Raw genomic sequence first — 20,657 nt, 5'->3', positions numbered from 1 at the left:
CTCTCTCTCTCTCTCTCTCTCTCTCTCTCTCTCTCTCTCTCTCTCTCTCTCTCTCTCTCTCTCTCTCCAGATGACCTTATCTCCAAACCACCCATCTATTTGCGCTTAAAGGCGATCTGGAGAAACTCTCCAGCACAAAACCGAAAGCTTAATGGTCGGTCTAAAAGGTAGAGAGGTAAACTCCCCTAATCCCTTCTTCAATGGCGACACCTTTGAACTCAGACAATAAACTCGGGCCCACCCTAATCGTTGAGGGGTTTGAGTGATCGGCAGTATAGGCGCATGAAGGGACATGCCAAATAGCCCCAGTTGAATTACGACAACAAATGTGTGAAGCACTCCAGCGGGACTGCTTTAATAGAGAGATAATGGGGGTGGGGGTGGACAAGGACTCAGACACTGAAGTACAGATTATACTGAGTCTTGAGGACAGCAGTGACTATAATTCTAAATTAAGTGACCTTTTACTAACCCATAAATAAAAGCCTATCAGTCAGTTTACATGAGCACCATAGAGATGGTTATTCCCTAGCAGAGGCAACTTTATGGCTCATCTCTGCAAACTCATAAACGACTTCCCTCCCTATCCAGTCATTTGTACATTACTGTAAACATCCATTGCTGCCCAAGGACACTTAATGCATGCCAGCAGGCCCTCGAGACACATCAGCATCCCATGCATTGAAAGCAAAGGAGGTTTTCACACTATATGTCTCAGTGGCACCATTGTGTAGCTTATAGCTGCTGCAAAGTCAGACATTCGTCAGCAGCAGGGATGTACTGTATCTCATAATGTCTAGGCTACTCAGTGCAATAAGTATCAATCATTCTCCCAGTGAAGCTACCATAATGGCTGGCATATATATAACCAGACCTTTCTTTTTTTTTATTATTTCAGAATATGTGTCCATACAGGCAAACTATACATTTACAAAACTACATTTACTAAAAGAGGCTATTATTTTATAATAAAGTTAAATGTTAAGGTACTTAACTTAAGTATTTCCATTTCAGGCTACTTTTTTTTTTAATCTAATCCACTATATTCAAGTTGGAAATATTGTAAATGTCTGAATGGATGTCTCGGGGGACGGGGTTGTCGGTTGGTAACCATGGCAACCCAGTCTACCACCTGGCTTCTGTACTGGGATAAACAAACAATCGCCGAGATAATAAAAAAAAAAACACACTTAACTCAGCACAGATCTGAGTTTCTTTTCATTAAAATGACTTGCTACCATGCACTGCCTCCTAGCGGCTACTCCTGACATTGCATGCTTTGAACCGCCGGGCCGACTACGTCACTAAACTGCGACACACGCAGGAACAAGCGCCACATTTTGGATGCGCCGAGCTGTTTTGGCATTTTCAGCGTTACGGCTTACAGCCACAGTATAACAAACATTGGGGTATGTATATTCCTGTAGTTGCGAGAAGCTTCTACCGCCGATAGAGATGCTTTAAAACAGTGTTTGATACACGGGGACGTGTTTAATCCAGTACATTAGCTACGATTTTACAGCAAAGTATCTCACCTTCGCTAACGTTAGCTAGCGTTGAATTATCGTGTTATTTTTTTTAACGCACATCATGATTAAATAGTTGTAAATTCACCTCACATTCGCTAAAGCGTCGTTTAAAAACCGTAATCCGCCCATATAGCCTCATGTTATCAAGCTAACGTTAGCTAGCATTCGGAGCTAGCAGCGGTAACTGAGGTAACATCGTTTAGCGTTAACATTCTCAACAGCCGTTTTGCTTTACGTTACTCATGTTTTGCTGGTATTTGACCCACAATCATAACGTTTAAGGTTGCTAAATGAGTGTAGGAAAACGTTTTTTGTGTCGCGTTAATGCTTTCACGTTAGCTACCTAGCGCTATGTGCTTGCTTACACGCCCCGTTAGCACCATTTGGCTTGTTGTACACGTTAATTAAACAGTGCCTCCGCCTTCTCTCCCGGTCTCTCATTAGGAATAACGTTAATGTGCTATGAGTTTGTTCGGGACAACCGCCGGGTTTGGAGCAGGGGGGACAGGCGTCTTTGGAAACGCAACAACGGACAGCCACAATCCCATGAAGGTAAAACCAGCACGAAGGCAACTGTGCCTTCCCCAGTTTACATGACAGCTACGTGTTTGTTGTTGTTGCTCATGGTCCGGACTCGTCCCGCAGGATGTTGAAGTGACCTCCCCTCCAGATGACAGCATCAGCTGTCTGGCTTTCAGCCCCCCCACCATGCCAGGGAACTTTCTCATTGGAGGATCCTGGGCCAACGATGTGAGTTGTTTATACAATCATAATAATGGTGTACGGTAGTAGATTGATTCTGTGATTATGGACGATCATTATCATGTGAGAGTTGAGGTCCAGGAGGATCCCGTCACCAGGCTGGTCTTCCATAGAGGACCATTTACATTTAAGGTATTAAGCAGACGCTTTTGTCCAAAGTGACTTACAATAAGTAAGTTGAAAGAAAGAAACCACAACATATTATTGCCGATAAAGTAAGAGCGAAAAAATAGAGGTCCTCGTCTGAGTAAAGTAGTAGCTGATCAGCAACAATTCCTTAAGAACAACAGTGCTATGATCAAAGTGCTTTAGGTTAGAACACGCAAGTAAACACAGTCAAACTATGTTGTGGTATCTGACCTCAGGTCCGGTGTTGGGAGGTTCAGGACAATGGACAGACCGTCCCCAAAGCCCAACAGATGCACACGGGTCCAGTGCTGGATGCGTGTTGGAGTGACGTAAGTCTCATCACCCAAATTAATTTAATGGTGTCTGCTGGGACATGGAACCATTTTACAATGTTTCATTCTCTTTGACCAGGACGGGAGTAAAGTCTTCACTGCTTCTTGTGACAAAACAGCCAAGATGTGGGATCTCAACAGCAATCAAGCGATGCAGATTGCACAGGTTGGATGAGAGTTTACAGATAAAACTATGTGGTCGCAAGATTGAAGCAGAATCATCTGACGCCTCTCACCACTTCTCCTTACAGCATGATGGTCCAATCAAATCGATCCACTGGATAAAAGCCCCGAACTACAGCTGTATCATGACTGGCAGTTGGGACAAAACACTGAAGGTACACAGAACATTTCATACCATCTCTTGAAGGGACATACTTTGCATTTCTGGTCCCAAGAATATTGATGTATTGCGGTCGACACATACATGTAAGCATAGTTGGTTATGAAGAACTGAGAAACATGACGGCTCTTCTGTTTTTCTCTTCAGTTCTGGGACACCCGCTCTCCCAATCCCATGATGTCCCTGCAGATGCCAGAGAGAAGCTACTGTGCAGATGTTGTAAGTCATTTGTGAGGAGTTTGACATGATGTTTGGTTGGTTGTAATAATTGGTGAGTAAATAACTGAATATGTGACTTTTGTGTGGGTTTCTTTAACCTCCTTGGCTGTTGTTATATATAGGTGTACCCCATGGCTGTGGTTGCCACAGCTGAGAGAGGCCTTATAGTGTACCAGCTGGAGAACCAGCCCTCTGAGTTTCGCAGAATAGATTCACCTCTCAAACATCAGGTGAGTTTTTCTCTTATTTTTCTTTAATTGCTGCTAAATATTAAGTCAAATTTACGTCATATGCAAATCTTCATGTAATCCAATGTATTTTTGTTTGCTTTTTTTGTGCAGCACCGCTGTGTTGCCATATTCAAGGACAAGCAGAACAAGCCCACAGGCTTTGCACTGGGAAGCATCGAGGGCCGCGTGGCCATTCACTATATCAACCCTCCAAACCCGTAAGTGTCTAAAACAATACATTTCTTCCAAGTGCATGCATTTTTGAAACCTCGCTCCCGGTGTTTCTTTAATATAGCGATGTGCAAGCATGTCTGTTTATTATTTGGTTTTTACATCATTTAAAAGACACTGCTACTGCTGTCAAAGGCCTACAGCTAAATTTGACATGAATGTGTTCCCTCATCTCTTTCAGAGCCAAAGACAACTTCACCTTTAAGTGCCACAGGTCGAATGGAACCAACACAACCACTCCACAGGACATCTACGCTGTAAGTGCTCTTCATTGTGAACAAAGTGTCTCCTTTGTGCTCTTAAATTAGATTTTATTAACATATTTTTATTGGAACTAAGGACAATCAGGATGGGTGGCTTGGAACTGACTAAGCTACAACAAAAAGGACATATACTTCTATAAAACATGTGCTTTTCATAAATGTCATATCTTTAGTGAAACAGGTTTGTTAATACGGTTTAATTAAGTTTACAGTGTTCAATATCTGAGGTCAAAAAGAATGTCAATATGGCTTACCATTGATATCTTAATATTAATTTAATTAGCATTTTTTTTAATATTATGGTAAACCTACTGTATCCTTTGAATATTGACACAATTCCTTTTTGTATTTCTGTTGCATTTGTCATAATTATGTAATTTGATCGTCGTCATCTTGCTGATTAGACCTTGTGAATCGTTTTACAGACTCCATCATTACAATATTGTCACACTAATGTTTCCTCATGTCTCACCCACTGATTCCCACCTCCTGCATCAGGTCAATGCCATCTCCTTCCATCCTGTCCATGGCACGCTGGCTACTGTGGGCTCAGACGGCCGGTTCAGCTTCTGGGACAAGGACGCCCGCACCAAGTTGAAGACCTCGGAGCAACTCGACCAGCCCATCACAGCTTGCTGCTTCAACCAGAACGGCAACATCTTTGCATATGCTTCTAGTTACGACTGGTCAAAGGTAGGATGTTCCATTTCTTCCCACGTTTTCAGAAGAAGTGAGCAGGTGTTTGTACTTCACTGCAGTAGTAGGATCAACTCATGTTTTGTAATATTGTGCTCTCTTCTGAATTCCTCAGGGCCACGAGTACTACAACCCCCAGAAAAAGAACTATATCTTCCTGAGGAACGCTGCCGAGGAGCTCAAGCCTCGGAACAAGAAATGGTGAGAGAAGGGCATCCACTGTCAGTAAACCTGGAGACTACGGTCTCCATACTTGGCTGCCCCACTTACTAAATACCATTATGACTCTCACTGGGGCCTTAGAAGGCTCCCCATGATCCCTGGCATGCATGAATGTGGGCAATAACGATAGACATGGTTCCCATCTCAGTACTGCTGTGTCCTATTACAACTAGACATTTGTATGGTACTGTGAGAAGTCATTTTAAAGGTTTCTAGGTCTTGATGTAGTAGTGTATACATGCTGCATTTGCACCTGTACAGTAAGGAATTTAGTTTTGTTTTTTAACAGAGAGAGCGTGTAAGCAGTAAGCCTATGCATAGTAAAATAATATATATTATTTATTAAATTATGCAGATAACAACGAAAAGATTCAAGACATATTGGACATAGGCAATCATGCAAAGTGAATCAGCAGTCATCAGCCAGGGTTGATTGTTGTTTGCAGTGATTGAAGTGTGTGATTGTGCCGTTTATTCTGTGTGAAAAGGGACACGGTGAACACCCTTTCACAAATAAACCAAACAAAATGAAAAGAAATGTTCCTTGCGACTGACCGCTGCCTCCTGTCTTTAGATCCGTCGTGCCACGTCGCATCTCTTGTGAGGAAATGCGGAAGACCTGCTGCTTTAGTGTGTGTGTATACGCTCAAGACAGACTCCTTCCTTTCACCTGGACCAATGCTGTGGTGCTGCGTACTGTGCATGGACCAATCAGAGGACACTACCCCAACTGCAGTTGATGACAGCTGTGTGACAATTGGTCGTAGAGGTCATCATAGAAAGGGAGGGCTTTATTTCTCATTCATTTTGATGTTTCCGATTTCTCTGTGTCCAGCTACTCATTTGTTTTTTTTACAGGTTTCCCAAAGACATTTTTAATTCTCAGATGATTTGCTGTTACTCCACGGTTTAGCTCCATGAATGCCACTGGGATATAAATAAACAACTATGTGCATATTATTAGATTTGAACATGTTTATTCCGACTTAGGTTAAAATGAGCCTTTTGTTTTTGCTGTTTTAAATGTGTTTTGGGGATTCACGGAAATGTATTGTGCATGCAAAACCATGAACCACTACCATGTTTCAGCTGTAAATCTCTTCAGCATGTGGGTCTCTGACATTGGAATCATCACATCAAAAATGATAAACGATGGACAACAACTGCATCACCGTGACCCTTCCTGTCTGCTTGTTTTGAACCAAGTTGACCAGCAGGCGGAGCATTCTGCCCTTCAGTGTCTTAACCTCAGCAGTTGCCTATAGAAAAGTCAAAGAGAGCGAAGCAGGACAAATGAGATCAAAGTGGGACAGTGGTGTTCTTAATGCAGGTCCAGTCCTTTTGGCAGGGGCTTCATGGCTGGAAATGAGGGGGGGTTTATCAAGAGGATACGAATGAGGCAGCACGGGCAGCTACAAAGGCCATGTGTGAAAAGTGAACCAGTTCATAGAGGAGAAGGTGTGAATTAAATGCCTTTTTATTGAGGTCATTAGCGTATCACCTCCCTGTTAGCTTGACCCTTGGTACTTGGCAGTGGAACTCCAAAGCACAGAGGGTGGGAAGATATGCTGCCGCCACAGTTCACCGGCTCCTCTCAGCTTTCATGGGGTGACACCGCCGGCACACCTCGAGACCACTGTCTCCCGTTCTTCTTTTTTAACTAACCAGGTGGACTGCACTCACACGATTTAGGCTGACTCACTGGCTCTTTGAGGCACCAGGAGGGTAGCATTTATTTGGATAGTCAAGCAATTAGGAAGCTTATTGTCAGATCGACCTGTTGCTTTGTACCCTTGGATCTGCCCTTTCCTGTTAAGAGCATCTGCAGAAACCGTAAATCGCACTCAGAAAATAAGAGCGTGGTGCTTAAGTACACTTTTACTTAATACTTTGTTTTATTATTGGGTAATAAGAGGTGGGCTGTTGTGGTGGGCGCAATTTATTGTCATATTGTACTATTTCTATTACTATTTGCCTCTCCAAAAAGGAATAACCAATATACTGTGTATAAACTAATCCTTCATGGTATGTTGCACTGTAACACTAGTACATAACACAAATAGTATATATCTATATGTTTATATATCTTGAGAGCATATTAGAACGATTATTTTCTTGTTAAAAAAATAAAAGACAGGCCATTAGATATGTTTATTTGGACATTTTTAAAGGGAAGGTTACAAATCCATCATAATCACAGTGAAGTGCTGGTCCTTTTGTCTCAGCTGCACTGTTTTAGGTATAACTGTCGCACAACTCCTGTGTTCAGGCTGTCACGATGATAACATGGACATTAAACGCGTACTTTCATGTCTGCATTTTAAAGTTTGAATCAGAAAAAACGCGCATACAATTACTTCCTCGTTACGGTAGTACGACGCGCCATGTGGCGGAGCCGCGCTCATTGCCGTTTCCACGCAGCGAGAGCGTTTTTCTTTGTGTCGTAAAGGACAAAAGCAGGTGCAGCACAGCGCCGGGGAGGGCGGACCAATGGGAGGAGCCGCTGCCCAACTTTGGCACCCGGCGGCCGCGCTGATTGGAGGAGAGTTGGAGAGGGCGTGGCGTCAGTCGCGGCGTATAAAAGCTGCCGGCACTTTTTCCCACAGCGGCAAAGAAAGAAGTTTGGACGAGGAGCTTCACGCGGCGTCACTTACAGTCGTCATCAGGTCGCCACAACTTTTTATTCAACACGAAAACTGCAGCAAAAACAACAGCGAGTTATTCGTATTGAGTTTTTTACTGATGCCGGGACGTTGTTGAACGCTCAGCCGACGCGTATCTTTTGTCAGCGGTGCCCCCCGGTCTTCTCTCCGGCTGACCAATGCTTCTGCATCAGTTCATGAACGGAGCCCTGGAAGTCATGCATCCCACGACGCTCCAGAAAGACACGACTTTCACCAAGATCTTCGTCGGCGGGCTGCCGTACCACACCAACGACGCCTCGCTGAGGAAGTACTTTGAGGCCTATGGGGACATCGACGAGGCGGTGGTGATAACGGACAGGCAGACCGGCAAATCCCGAGGATACGGCTTTGTGAGTACGCGCCGACACCTCCACACAGTGACGCTCCTTTTAACCACATGTTGTTTTTAGTGTCTGCGTAACACCTGCCGTGTGTGTGTGTAGGTGTCCCCTCTTCATATTGGAATTTGACCCATTCTAGCTGTATGTACTGTATGCCCTGCAGTGTTACTGTTGCATGTCACAGGTAATCCACTGGATCGCACAGTTGCCCCCCCCCCCCTGTTTGTTTGTTTTATCTCGCCTGGCTGTCATTTATTTTAGCTTAATAAGCACTGAGGGATCACACAAGTTGATGGGCAAGTTAACTAAGACGATTATATTTCAACATATGTCCCCCGCATAATGGATCCCCCCTCACTCACCCCTCAGCAGCCCCAGCTTAGAGGTGTGTGTGTGTGTGTGTATCTCTGTGTGTGTGTCTTTATATGGTTATTTTGGACCAGTGTGGGGGGGGTTGACCTTGCACACTGTAACCCTCCATTGTCAAGGACTGGAGCAGTCAGCCCCAGCACATGATTTGCATCACATCTTGGCTTCCAAAAAGAAAGAGAGAAAAAATCCTACATCAACAAATTGGCTCTTCTACAAATGTATGTTAAGCGTCCCTTTGATCTCATCTTTTCAGTCAAAACTGTATAAAATACTCAGTAGATCATAAAATACAAACTAAACTCCAGCCGGCTGTCTGATCTCAGTTCCTGGTGTAGTGTGTGGGGGGGGGGGGGGGGGGGGGGGGGGTGCTGTTTACTGCTATCACAACTTGATCCACCTCCTACAGTTACTTCAAGTCAGATAAAAAATAAAAAAAATACCCAACAACCCCCTTTTTGATGTCTAATTTGAAGCTACAATTATGGGTTACTCCTCCTGCTCCACATGGATAAAGATGGCTATACTCTCTTTGACATAAAGCACAGAAGCAGCACGAGAAATGCAAATATTTACCAGAACCTCTAAAAGACGCATCGGCACCGTCCAGGCCAAAGAAGGAGTGGAAAACTGCTGCGTGTGCATGTTTAACTTCCAACGTCAGAGTAGTAAGACAATTGCTCTGGATGTTTACACATCAGCTCCCTAACTCCGAGGGAAGCTGCCCCGTGAGTCTCGCCGGCGTCCCAACGGCTGCGTATCGAGGCTGGAGTTTCAGGTTAAACAGGCTCGGGGTGATGTGGGTGCTGCCTGGGACGCAGCATGCATACCCAGCGGTAGATCGGCTCTTTATTACGCCGCACACTTCACGTCTGGCATGAGGCGACCTGCTTATTCTGAACTGGCAGCAGGAGGAGGGGAGGGAGGCGCCCCGAAGCTGAGCGCACCTTTTTTTTTTTCTAAACACACTTTAGAGGTGGATTAGCAGAACCCCCCCCCCCCACAGTAAGGCTCTCCACAGTGTAAACACAGCCTTGTTCCTTCCTGTGTGTTCACAACACAGGCCCTGGAGTGGGCTTTGTTCCGGATCCTTCCACTATGAGGAGGCACACTGCTTCTTTTTCTTTTTTAAATGTCCTTAAACAATGCAAACCGTGGCCTACATTCACTGCTCGAGGTGGCTGAACCCTCCGAGTTGGCAGAACGTGGCAATCAAAACAGAAGGGCTTGTCTAATGCCAGGTGGGAGAGAGGAGGGGGTGGACTAATTCCAATCTCCTTAATATTTTGTCCCTAATTGGATAAGCTCCTTGTTGCTCTTCCCAGAACCATATTTCATCAGGTCTGCCCGGGGCTGAGTGGCAGTCAAGTGGCTGGCTACTGCTGCTGTGGGCAGTTTTCAAAGCTTAGCATTGTGCTTTGTTTGTAGTTTCCCCTTTTTTTTGTACAGAGAAACAAAAGTGTATCCGTGGAAAGCCTGCAGGGGGAATTGTAGGGTACGCCCAATAGACAAAGTCTTGTTTTCTGCGTTTCATTTGTTTTTGTCTTGGGTTCGGTGATGTGTCACCAGACAGCAACCCTCCGTTTGCTTCACGAGGTGATGATTAGTTTTGTTCTTGACGAGTCCGACTCTGTCGTCAGGTGACGATGACGGACCGAGGAGCAGCGGAGAGAGCCTGCAAGGATCCCAACCCCATCATCGATGGCAGGAAGGCCAACGTGAACCTGGCCTACCTGGGTGCTAAACCCCGCAGCATACAGACAGGTGAGCTACCATACGTTGTTTCAAGGTCCAACCTTTCAAGATAGGAAGATACAAGATAAACATCCATAACATAACATAGACCATAGAGCTGAAAACAAACCATTTAAAAACATGTGGATATACCAGGGTTTTACTCCAGACACATGCAGTGTATTTTATTTCTACATGCCAAAAAGCAGACATGTTTGCTTGTTGCTCGGTGCACATTTGTAACTGTTGTTCCATCCGTGGTAGGTTTGCAAACAGGCAGCGCCTCTGTCTCTCCGTGCCCTCTGTGTATTGTTCTCCGCTCCTCCTCTGTAAATGCAAATGTCCGTGCCTGACAGCCGGCCTCCTATCTTCCAGGCATATCCATCGGAGTGCAGCCCATTCACCCGGCGCTCATCCAGAGGCAGTATGGGTAAGTGAGCGGGAGTGGGCGCTTGTATTGCACTATGTGGGACGCCACTGGGCTACTATTTCTTTGACAAACAGGGGGGGGGGGGGGGCCTCTGGAAAGTACGTGTCAGTTTCTGTGTCCACATGCAACTCCAGAAGTAGCCTATTAGCATATCTGAGCTGTGTGGGGCTGGGTGATGCTTCACATCTCTGTGGTAATGGAAGAACATTCCAGAGGTGAATGTGTGACTCACTTGTGGACTTTTGTCGTGAACCTCTTGGCTCGCGTACCTGCCTGAGTGAGCTCCGTCGCCGACGAGGCGTCCTAGAAGTGGCTGTGTTGTAGAAACGGCCTGGATGGCATCGAGGAGGCACGCTCCGCCGAGCAGCTAATGAGCCTTTCACTGCAGTAATGAGTCCCTCCTCCTCCTCCACAGCTCTCAGATATCATCTCCCACCACTGTTCATACGATGCACACAAACCTCCCATCTGTCTGTAGAGTTAGCTGGACGTCTCCTGGTATTTATTCTAGGGTGGTTTTTGTCACATATAGAAATACAAACCAACAAACGGTGACATTTCCATTTAAAAATGTGATTATTTGATCAACAGAAAACCAATCAATAACGAGCTTTATTTTCGTCACTTTAAATTAAAGATCTCCAGGTCAGAAAAACAGCATTTCAACATGGCTCTTTCCCACGCAACTAAATTATTAATCCACTATTCAAAAGAAATTATCAAGAATACAAGTAATCATTAGTTGCAGCCATAAATATGTTGTCAGGGTAGACCAACCGAAATTTAATGGATAACAATTCTGCTAATAAAAAAATGTTTTGAGCCATTTTCAAGCATAAATTATGAAAAATCAAACGAATCCATCTCTGCTGAAACAAGTCAGATCTGAGGTTCCCTCTCGGAAATCCTGTCTGCTCATGAATTGAATGACAAATCAATGAATTGAAACCATAAATGTATTATTTTATGACTTCAGAGCATGTGAATCTTAAAGAGCTTCATGGAAATCTTAGGACAGGAATCCTGGGGGTTTCATGAACCCTGAAAAGACATGCAACAAGTGTATATCACCTCTGTAAGACTGTACTGGGCCTCAACGAGGACTCTCAGAGTCCACTAGGGACACTTCCCAACCTCCTCCAAGACCTTAGGGGGACGCTAGAAAGCCCCTCCAGCTCCTGCTACCATAGTGAGCATGGATGTCAGCAAGACCCGGAGGGTTTGAAACGTGGAGCACATGCATGTGTCTGACAGGTGCTGGCTTACATTACAGCCCTTTACACCCCCTTAATCTCCCATGACCACCACCTCCTCCACCCCAGAGACTGAGGGAGGCGCACGGAGCACCTGTCTGCCTGCCTCTGACTTCCCTCTGTATGGCGGGTGACAGACGCAGGCCTCCCTAAGATGCAGAGCATACAAGTGGCTTTTCTTTCAGCCTCCTCCCCCCCCTCCAAACCCCTTGACAACATATGGTGTGAAGTAGGATTGTGAACAGTGCTAGAGCTCCAGCGATGTGCTGGTTTGGGCCTCACTGCGTGTGGATGTGTGTGTGTATAGCTGTTGTCAGCAGATGCTGTGGACTGTGAGTGCCAGAGGGAGTCACTGAGGCCACCATCATACTTTTTGATGGGCAGAGGAGGAGCTGTGTGTGTGTTCTTGCAGATTCATCCCCTCTCATGCGTCGCCTCCATCCACTTCCCTTTTTGCTTTCCCACATCGTATCATATGCGTCCCTTTTTTGTTTGTTGCGTTTAGAAACTGGTTTTTACTTAAATCTCGGCAATTAAAGTGCCGCCGCTTACCGGTGTGTCGGATACAGACGCTGAAAACTGACACCTCTGTGAGACTGGGTGGGGGGAGGGGGCTGGAGAGGAGACGGGTGGGGGTGGGGTGGATCTGGGGGTGTGCTCTAGGAATAATACTTAATGAGGCCCTGTGTGCTCCCTGTAGGAAACTCACCTCTCCAGGTGCCCAACAAAACACCCTGTTTTCCTCCCGCTGCCACAGAACACTCCTCAACAAAGAGGAGTTGTCTTACGAGTGTTGTACGGTGGCGTTCGATTCCCCCGCCCGCTCCGCTCCGGTCCGTTTTCACACAGTGAGTCATGCGCTGAAGGTCATCTGTGTTATCGTGTAGAAATATTTGGCTCCTTGGTGTGATATTGCGCAGGCTTTATTTTTCACATTAGCTCATTATGTGGCCATCATCATCATCATCACGATGACGATGACGACTCCGGCCTGTATTTGAGATGTTTATGGGCATCAAATATTTTCTGTGTGAGCGGTTCGGTGAGTGACGCTATGTCAAACACACACTGACTGGCCATCAGCACAAAACCAGCTGACCTATGGTCTTCTGGACATCATCCCCCCCCCCGCCAATGCCCCACAATCCACTTCATCTGGTATCTCTGTGGCCCCCGGGAGCTCGCTGCTGTCCCCAACTTGCCTTGGTCCCCCCATCCCGTCCCTCTCGTCTCTTTACATCTCCATCTCTCTGGGCACACCAAAGATATAACACAGGAGTACTTTGTCTACCCTTAACTCCCTTTGGGCTTACATCATTTACATTATTTTCTATTCCACTTTACCTCAACAAGGTCACTTGATTTTTAAGCCTAGATTAAGGCAAACTGCCTGCGGAGACACGATGCCGAGGCCGGCTCATTATACATGATGTGAGAGAGAGTACATGTGCCCCGCAGCATTAATGTATCGTCGTCTCTGAAAGCTGCCTCTTTGTACGCTGCTCCATCGCACTGCGAGGGCAAAGGGTAGCTTGGCCTGGTGGGTGGAGGCTCCCTTCATTAGCTTATGCTGACTTGTTACATGTTACTGTTTTCTGGTTTGTTTTTCCCCCTTTACTCGCCGGATTACGTCTTCCACATTGTTTGAATGTTCTCCTCACGGTGGAAAAACAGGGCATTTAACATGTAATTATGTTCCTTAGTCCTGCTTTATATCTTTGTATGTGATGTCATATAATGACATGGGATTAATAGTTAATAAGTAGACATGTCTGTTCCCCCAATGCTTCTTCTCTGTATTGACTTGATGATACAACAGGACTGTAATATATCGTTGCTGACAGTAATCAGTGCCATCCTCCTATCCAACCTTCTGCCTCGGCTGCTCTCTGCTGCCAGCTGACCAGCGTCCCAGCAGAGGACCAGAAGAGATCCACAGTGCAGGACTAGTCCCGAGGAGGGGGTCTTGAGGAAATGCCTGCCTGCCCCCTCCCCCTCCGTCCCTTCCTCCCTCAGCCAGCCTCTCTCCAAGGTGCCAGTGATGGCTTGAGAGTGCAGTGCGGTGTGCTGTGATGGAGTGGAGTGTCTTTTTTTTATCCTTTCTCTTGTGTGTGATATGAAGTGAAGAGGCTTTGCTGATTGTGGTGTGACTCTTTCCCTATTATGGCATGGTTTGGGGTTATAACGGGTGTGTGGGTTTGGAGAGACGGGGGTGTGTGTGTGGTGTGGTGTGTGTGTGGTGTGTGTGTGTGTGAGAGCGTGATGACATCCCTATCCATGCATGCTTCCATCTCTTGTTGTGTTGACTTCACGGCTGCCTCTCATTACTGATCCTCGTCTCTGGATTGAATCTGTAATAATAAATAAAAAAAAGAAAGGAAAAAGAAGCTGAAATTTGAATGAAGGGAAGATTATCATCAGTACTGTGACGCAGCTGGAGAGCACTCATCAAAGTGACGTTTGTTGTGACTATGTTGCCTTTGTCTCGGGATGTTTGTCGATGGTTTCCCCCCCAAAGACGTAGAATCCAAGATAAAGGCGCTCAATAAAGTCAGTTACTTCAACAAAGTGCCACAACCACCCCTCCCTCAGGTCCTAAAGCCCTTCCTTTATGGAGAAAGTGACAAAGACCGACAGAGGAGGAGGGGCACCACCCGTCCCCAGACCCCACAGCTCTAATCAGCTACATTTGAAAGCTGACCCATGAGGCCCGGCAGAGCCTGGCACCCAGACCTGATGAGCTCCCCCGCCACCGCTACCTCTCCCTGCTAGCATCATCACCTGTGGTAGTCTGCACGAAATGTCTGCCCAAGTGAGAACTAAGAGGGGCTGCAACTTCTGCACAGCCTCCATGTACTTCCCTGTGTGTGTGTGTGTGTGTGTGTGTGCGTGTGTGTTATGTGTGTGTGTGTGTGTTACTTCAGTGAGTGAAGAGCAACAGCTGTTAAAACACTCTGTTGATGCCTGAGCTTGAAAACCTGCCAGTAACGGCTGACTCTGTCATTCACCCCCCCCTTCCCGTCCCATCTACCCCAGAAGGCCCTACCTAACAGGTTTGGTAGGTTTTACTAACCGACGCAGACAGAGTTGAGTCATCGCCTCCTAACCTCCTCTGCCTCCCGTCTGTTTAGTCTTTAATAACGGTGGATCTCCGTGTGAGAACTGTCAGAGTTCATATTCCCCACGTGTTGCCCTCTAGGAGCCAGCTCCTTCCTCTGGTTCTGTCTAACCCCTGGTGTCTGTCTGTGTGCAGGTTGGCCCAGCCGTACGTCTACCCACAAGCCTATGTGCAGCCCAGCCTGGTGCTGCCCACCCAGGTGTCCAGCTCCGTCAGCAGCAGCCCCTACATGGACTACAGCGCCGCCTACACGCAGTACGCCCAGGCGGCCTTTGAGCAGCAGTACCCCTACGCCGCCTCCCCGGCTGGCTTCCTGGGCTACAGCTACGCCACCAGCCCGACGGCCAGCACCGGCCCGGCCGCCGCCGCCACCGCTCCAGCCACCGTCCACCCCACCCTCCCCTCCGCCGCTGGCCCCGCCCAGGCCTTCCTGCACTACGCCCCGCAGCCGCACATCCAACCGGATCGCATGCAGTGAGCCATGCGGTGGAAGCGGAGGAGGAGGGAGCAGACCTTTTTTTTTTTGGACAGGCAACGGAAAATCTAGCTATCGTCAGCAGGGACTTTCAGGAAAAAAGGGTGGGACTATTGCACTATAGGATCAGGATGAGCTGATTGCTCATTGGTTAAAGGGTAAAAGGTTTGGGAGGTTGGAGGACTGTCGAAGTTCAGGTTGGGAAGCTAAACGCCATCATATATGTGGTCGTTTCCAAGGGCTTCCAGAAGCTGACACTTCATTTTTTTTTATTATTATTTTTATCATTCTATTATTATTATTATTATTATTATTATTATTATTATTGTATTAATGTCAATGTTTGTTTGTGTGCCATTATTATCATATTTTTGGTTCAATCAGTTTTGTGTGTCCATGGTACATATTGATATTGAGTGGAACGCTGTCTCGGACCCGTCGCACCCTTTTCCTCCCAACGCCAGGGTATCTGGGGCGGATATGAAGGGCCCTGCTGCTTAAGGACACTCTGGGACAGGCAGGCGGTCGGGTGCAGGGTCAGGACAGGTTGGGGATCTGGGGAGGCGTACAGCCGGCCTCTCAGCCTCGCCTCTGTGGTCCCCATCTTGATGCCATCCACAGTGAGGTAGAGCATGGCTGCCCCACGAACAAAACCTCCATCCGTCGGCTCCACAACGCAGGAGGACCATGAGAGATTACGCCTCGAGGACAAAAACGGAAGGAAAGTTTCAGTATATAAGACAGTGGGAGCTCTGTGGTTTTGAGACTGTGATGTCAGGACGACACTTTTTAAAAGATTCTTATTAAAGAGGCCTTAATAAAAGAGAGACTCCTTTTTGAATCTCCTGATTTTTCAAGCGCCCCCCTTTCCCACCACAGAACCAAGTGTAAAGAGCCCTTTTGTAGCTGGCATTTCAGCAGTCAGTCACAGTAATCGGCGATACTTGGGTCTTAATTTCAAATGGATGTAGATAATCATGCAGTATGTGGACGACGGGGGGGACCAGGAGCACTGTGTATCGTTGTTTAAAGGTAGCTGACACTGAGCTCAAACACCAGTGTATTTTCTTTTTTCTCACTAAGATTGTTGCTCTCAAAAGGACATTCATGTACAGCAAGTTTAAAATGTTTTCATCAAGTACATTTACAATATTTATATGTAGGTATTTATATGAGGTACTAAGTTAAAATAGCTTCTCTGTTTTGTTACTATTGCTATAGTTGTGGCAGTGATGTCATTTAACCTAGAGGCATACCTGCAGATCCACAGGGGTTGTATTCATTTTGTTTGTTTCTTTTGTCCTTTCTGTTGCCATGTCGGTGGATTTGCCCTGGTGCACACAACTACAGCAGATGATCCTTTTGTAAATCCTTGACCGGTTGCATCAGAAATTATCTGGATTTTTTTTTTTTCCTCAATAAAGATGTCTTTTACAGTCTCTTCAAAGAAGCCATACCAAAAGATAGAAATAAAGAATTTGTACTGATCAGATGCCTCTTGACTTCTTCTTTGATTAAAATGAAGCTCTAATCCTGTCGGTTAACAATGCCATCACTTGAGTAATTTGTGTTTACAGCGTGTTTATGCTGCGTCACTGTATTCAGAACGAAACCGAACGGTAGCCCCTGCTGATAATAAACCCTGTGGGGTGATCAGGTTCAGTTATGTATGAGCATGTGCTTGTTATCAATGCGGTGTGTGCTGTAGAGGAGCAGAGAGGCCAAGACTTATCAAGCCACACCACCACTTGCCATTGGTGCTGGGTGTTCCCTCAGCTAATGTACTTTTACATTCGTTCTCTCACTGAGAGTGTTGACGGCCCGTTACCTGAGGCTTTTTTTTATTTAATGCTTAACAAGCAGCTCGCTCTGTTTCACAGCAGTGTCTCTACATGTTTGTGCTTAGGCCAGCTCCTTTAGAAGATGTGTCACTTCTCAGCCTCACTTTGACCCGGAGAATAAAGCAGGCAAAGCTGTTGGAAACAAAAAACATCAGTAATCTTTTTGTCCTTACTCAAGATGTGATGTTAGGATTTACAGTGTGGGATTGAGTGAAATGTTGTTTTTGTGGTCATTTGTTTTGATTGAAATTCACCAGAGCTTATTTACGCATGACTTAATTGCATATCATCATAGCAACCTATTTTGTTTAAAAGTCATTAAACCATAGTATAGTATATTAAAGTTATAAAAAATTAATAGCATTGCATGTTGTAAAAAGTCATAAACAAAGTCATAGTATAGCGTTTTGAAAGAAGTAATAAAAATGTTGTAGTACAGTATGTCTAAAAAAGTAATAAAAATGTAGCATAGTACGGTAAAAAAAGTAATAAAAATTTTGTCCTACAGTACGTCTAAAAAAGTAATAAAAATGTAGTAGTAAAGTACGTCTAAAAAAGTAATAAAAATGTTGTAGTACAGTATGTCTAAAAAAGTAATAAAAATGTAGTATAGTACGTCTAAAAAAGTAATAAAAATGTAGTATAGTACGTCTAAAAAAGTAATAAAAATGTTGTAGTATAGTACGTCTAGAAAAGTAATAAAATTGTTGTGGTATAGTACGTCTAAAAAAGCAATAAAAATGTAGTATAGCTTGTCTAAAAAAGGAATAAAAATGTAATATAGTGCGTCTAAAAAAGTAATAAAAATGTAGTAGTATAGTACGTCTAAAAAAGTAAAAAAAATGTTGTAGTATAGTACGTCTAAAAAAGTAATAAAAATGTTGTAGTATAGTACGTCTAAAAAAGTAATACATATGTAGTATAGTACGTCTAAAAAAGTAATAAAAATGTAGTATAGTACGTCTAAAAAGTAATAAATATGTAGTATAGTACGTCTAAAAAAGTAATAAAAATGTTGTAGTACAGTACGTCTAGAAAAGTAATAAAATGGTGTATAGCTCGTCTAAAAAAGTAATAAAAATGTAGTATAGTGCGTCTAGAAAAGTAATAAAAATGTAGTAGTAAAGTACGTCTAAAAAAGTAATAAAAATGTTGTAGTACAGTATGTCTAAAAAAGTAATAAAAATGTATAGTACGTCTAAAAAAGTAATAAAAATGTAGTATAGTACGTCTAAAAAAGTAATAAAAATGTAGTAGTATAGTATGTCTAAAAAAGTAATAAAAATGTTGTAGTACAGTATGTCTAAAAAAGTAATAAAAATGTATAGTACGTCTAAAAAAGTAATAAAAATGTAGTATAGTACGTCTAAAAAAGTAATAAAAATGTAGTAGTATAGTATGTCTAAAAAAGTAATAAAAATGTTGTAGTACAGTATGTCTAAAAAAGTAATAAAAATGTATAGTACGTCTAAAAAAGTAATAAAAATGTAGTATAGTACGTCTAAAAAAGTAATAAAAATGTTGTAGTATAGTACGTCTAGAAAAGTAATAAAATTGTTGTAGTATAGTAAGTCTAAAAAAGCAATAAAAATGTAGTATAGCTCGTCTAAAAAAGTAATAAAAATGTAGTATAGTGCGTCTAAAAAAGTAATAAAAATGTAGTAGTATAGTACGTCTAAAAAAGTAATAAAAATGTTGTAGTATAGTACGTCTAAAAAAGTAATAAATATGTAGTATAGTACGTCTAAAAAAGTAATAAAAATGTTGTAGTACAGTATGTCTAAAAAAGTCATAAAAATGTAGTATAGTACGTCTAAAAAAGTCATAAAAATGTAGTATAGTATGTCTAAACAAGTAATACAAAAGTTATAGTAGAGTTTGTTGAAAAAAGTCGTCGTTTAGTTTCCCGACACAACGTGTACAAAGCTGTAATGGTGTTTATTTGGGCCATGAATGATGAAACATTATCGGTGCAAAATGCAGCGGGTGCCGGTTGGAGTTGCCATGTCTCTGTTATGTGCACACAGACCGCCACAGACTGTCCGGGTGCTGCATTTCCGAGTTCTGCCTTTTGCGTTCCATAAACAATACGCAATATGGAATAAAAAAAATCAATTTATTTTCTGAATCGTCCACGTCTGGATTGCGATGCATCTAAGAATCGATTCCCCCACCCTAGTTAGACAGGTAACAAACTGAAGAAAGTCTAAAGCTGGAGCTGACAGACAAACTATGGCACAACGATCTGGTGGGATTGGCAGTTGGTGGAGGCGTTTTTAGGAAAGGCTTGATTATTTGTTGACAAGCAGGTGTTTTGATTCCAGATAATTTGTGTGAGAGAGAGAGGCAGAGGAAAGGAGAACAGGAATAACCAACTCAAAACAGACACACACCCATACCCAAAAGGCTCATCAAATCAATTAACCTGACGCATGTTTTTGGAACGTGGAAGGAAGCCAGAGTACCTTGGGACAAACCAGCTAACATACAAAACATACAGAAGGAAGCCGAACCAGATTAAAACCTGGGCCGCTCTCGCTTTGAAGCAACACTAACCACTACAACAATGTGTGTATGATTAAAGTTAATAAAGATAATAGACAATAGTTTGTCATTAAAACACCATTGAAATGCCATAGTATCATAAAAAAAATCCTAGTTTTTCTTTGATGTTGAAAAAAGTCATAAAATAGTCAGAGTATAGAATATCGAAAAGGGTCATTAAAAAATCTGAGTATAGTATGTCGAAAAATATCATAAAAAGCCATAGTACAGTACGTTGAAAAAAGGTCATAAAAAGTAATAGTATGTGTCAAAAAAAATAACAAAAAAGGCAGTAAAACTTTGTCAAATAAAGTTAGAATATGTTGAACAAAAGTGATAAAAACAAAAAAGTCATAAAAACGTCATAAAAATTGATAAAATAAACAGTTTAATGAACAAAGTGAAAAAAAAGTCATAATAAAAAGTCACAAAAAATCATTAAAAAGTAATAGTAATGCATGTCGTAAAAAGTGATAAAAAGGTAATATTCAAGTCATAAAAAGTATAGTATATTGGAAACGTTTTAAAAAGTCATAAAGTCATAATACAGTATGTCAAAAAATTATTTAAAAAGTCATATATATTGAAAGTAGTTATTAAAAAAGTAATATTAGAATAGGTTGAAAAAAGTCATTAAAAAATCATAGTAGAGTATGTCAAATAAAGTAATAAGAAGTATGATCCTGACAGTTCTGCACCATTTACATAATAATATATGAGAATAACAACAACAACAAATAAAAATGATAATTTATACTAATGATAATGCAAACTTCATTCTACACACATACAGTATAATGCAACTTGGTGCCTGGTAAATGCTGACAATCAATCCCTCAGTTTGTAACGCATGCTCTCTAAATATGAATTCTCCGAGCCCATCGGTGCTGGTTTAATCAGAAAGTGTGAAAG

General features: G+C 43.4%; 2 protein-coding genes across 3 annotated transcripts; both read left to right on the top strand.

Moving 5' to 3' along the window:
- Window positions 1–1,309: 1,309 nt before the first annotated feature.
- Window positions 1,310–6,124, top strand: rae1 (ribonucleic acid export 1; the record flags this gene model as incomplete). Of its 2 annotated transcripts, XM_084032968.1 has the most annotated exons (13): window positions 1,310–1,409; window positions 1,974–2,081; window positions 2,175–2,279; window positions 2,657–2,749; window positions 2,832–2,918; window positions 3,004–3,090; window positions 3,243–3,314; window positions 3,437–3,544; window positions 3,656–3,762; window positions 3,957–4,032; window positions 4,537–4,731; window positions 4,850–4,935; window positions 5,531–6,124. In XM_084032968.1, coding segments are annotated over exons 2-13 (1,107 nt in total). In that variant the 5' UTR covers window positions 1,310–1,409; window positions 1,974–1,991. The 2 variants fall into 2 exon arrangements, with proteins under 2 accessions (XP_083889094.1, XP_083889093.1); XM_084032967.1 differs by lacking the exon at window positions 5,531–6,124 and having other exon boundaries at window positions 4,850–4,939.
- A 1,445-nt stretch (window positions 6,125–7,569) lies between these two features.
- On the top strand, window positions 7,570–16,848 carry LOC311024158 (RNA-binding protein 38-like). Its single transcript, XM_084026439.1, has 4 exons — window positions 7,570–7,990; window positions 9,991–10,114; window positions 10,460–10,514; window positions 15,021–16,848. The coding sequence occupies exons 1-4, from the start codon at window positions 7,778–7,780 to the stop codon at window positions 15,361–15,363; spliced, it is 735 nt and encodes a 244-aa protein (XP_083882565.1). The 5' UTR covers window positions 7,570–7,777; the 3' UTR covers window positions 15,364–16,848.
- The last annotated feature ends 3,809 nt before the right edge of the window (window positions 16,849–20,657 follow it).

This window comes from Eutrigla gurnardus (genome assembly GCF_963514095.1).
Source record: "Eutrigla gurnardus genome assembly, chromosome: 2".
Classification (NCBI taxonomy): domain Eukaryota; kingdom Metazoa; phylum Chordata; class Actinopteri; order Perciformes; family Triglidae; genus Eutrigla; species Eutrigla gurnardus.
Note: the sequence above shows the minus strand (reverse complement) of the source record. Positions and strands in the feature narration are given on the sequence as shown.

What these genes read in the sequence shown, in the direction of transcription:
- LOC311024158 (XM_084026439.1), top strand. Translation starts at nt 7,778, where the DNA reads ATGCTTCTGCATCAGTTCATGAACGGAGCCCTGGAAGTCATGCATCCC. An exon ending in AATCCCGAGGATACGGCTTT is followed by an intron (nt 7,991 to 9,990) that starts GTGAGTACGCGC and finishes CTCTGTCGTCAG; the next exon opens with GTGACGATGACGGACCGAGG. An exon ending in ACCCCGCAGCATACAGACAG is followed by an intron (nt 10,115 to 10,459) that starts GTGAGCTACCAT and finishes CCTATCTTCCAG; the next exon opens with GCATATCCATCGGAGTGCAG.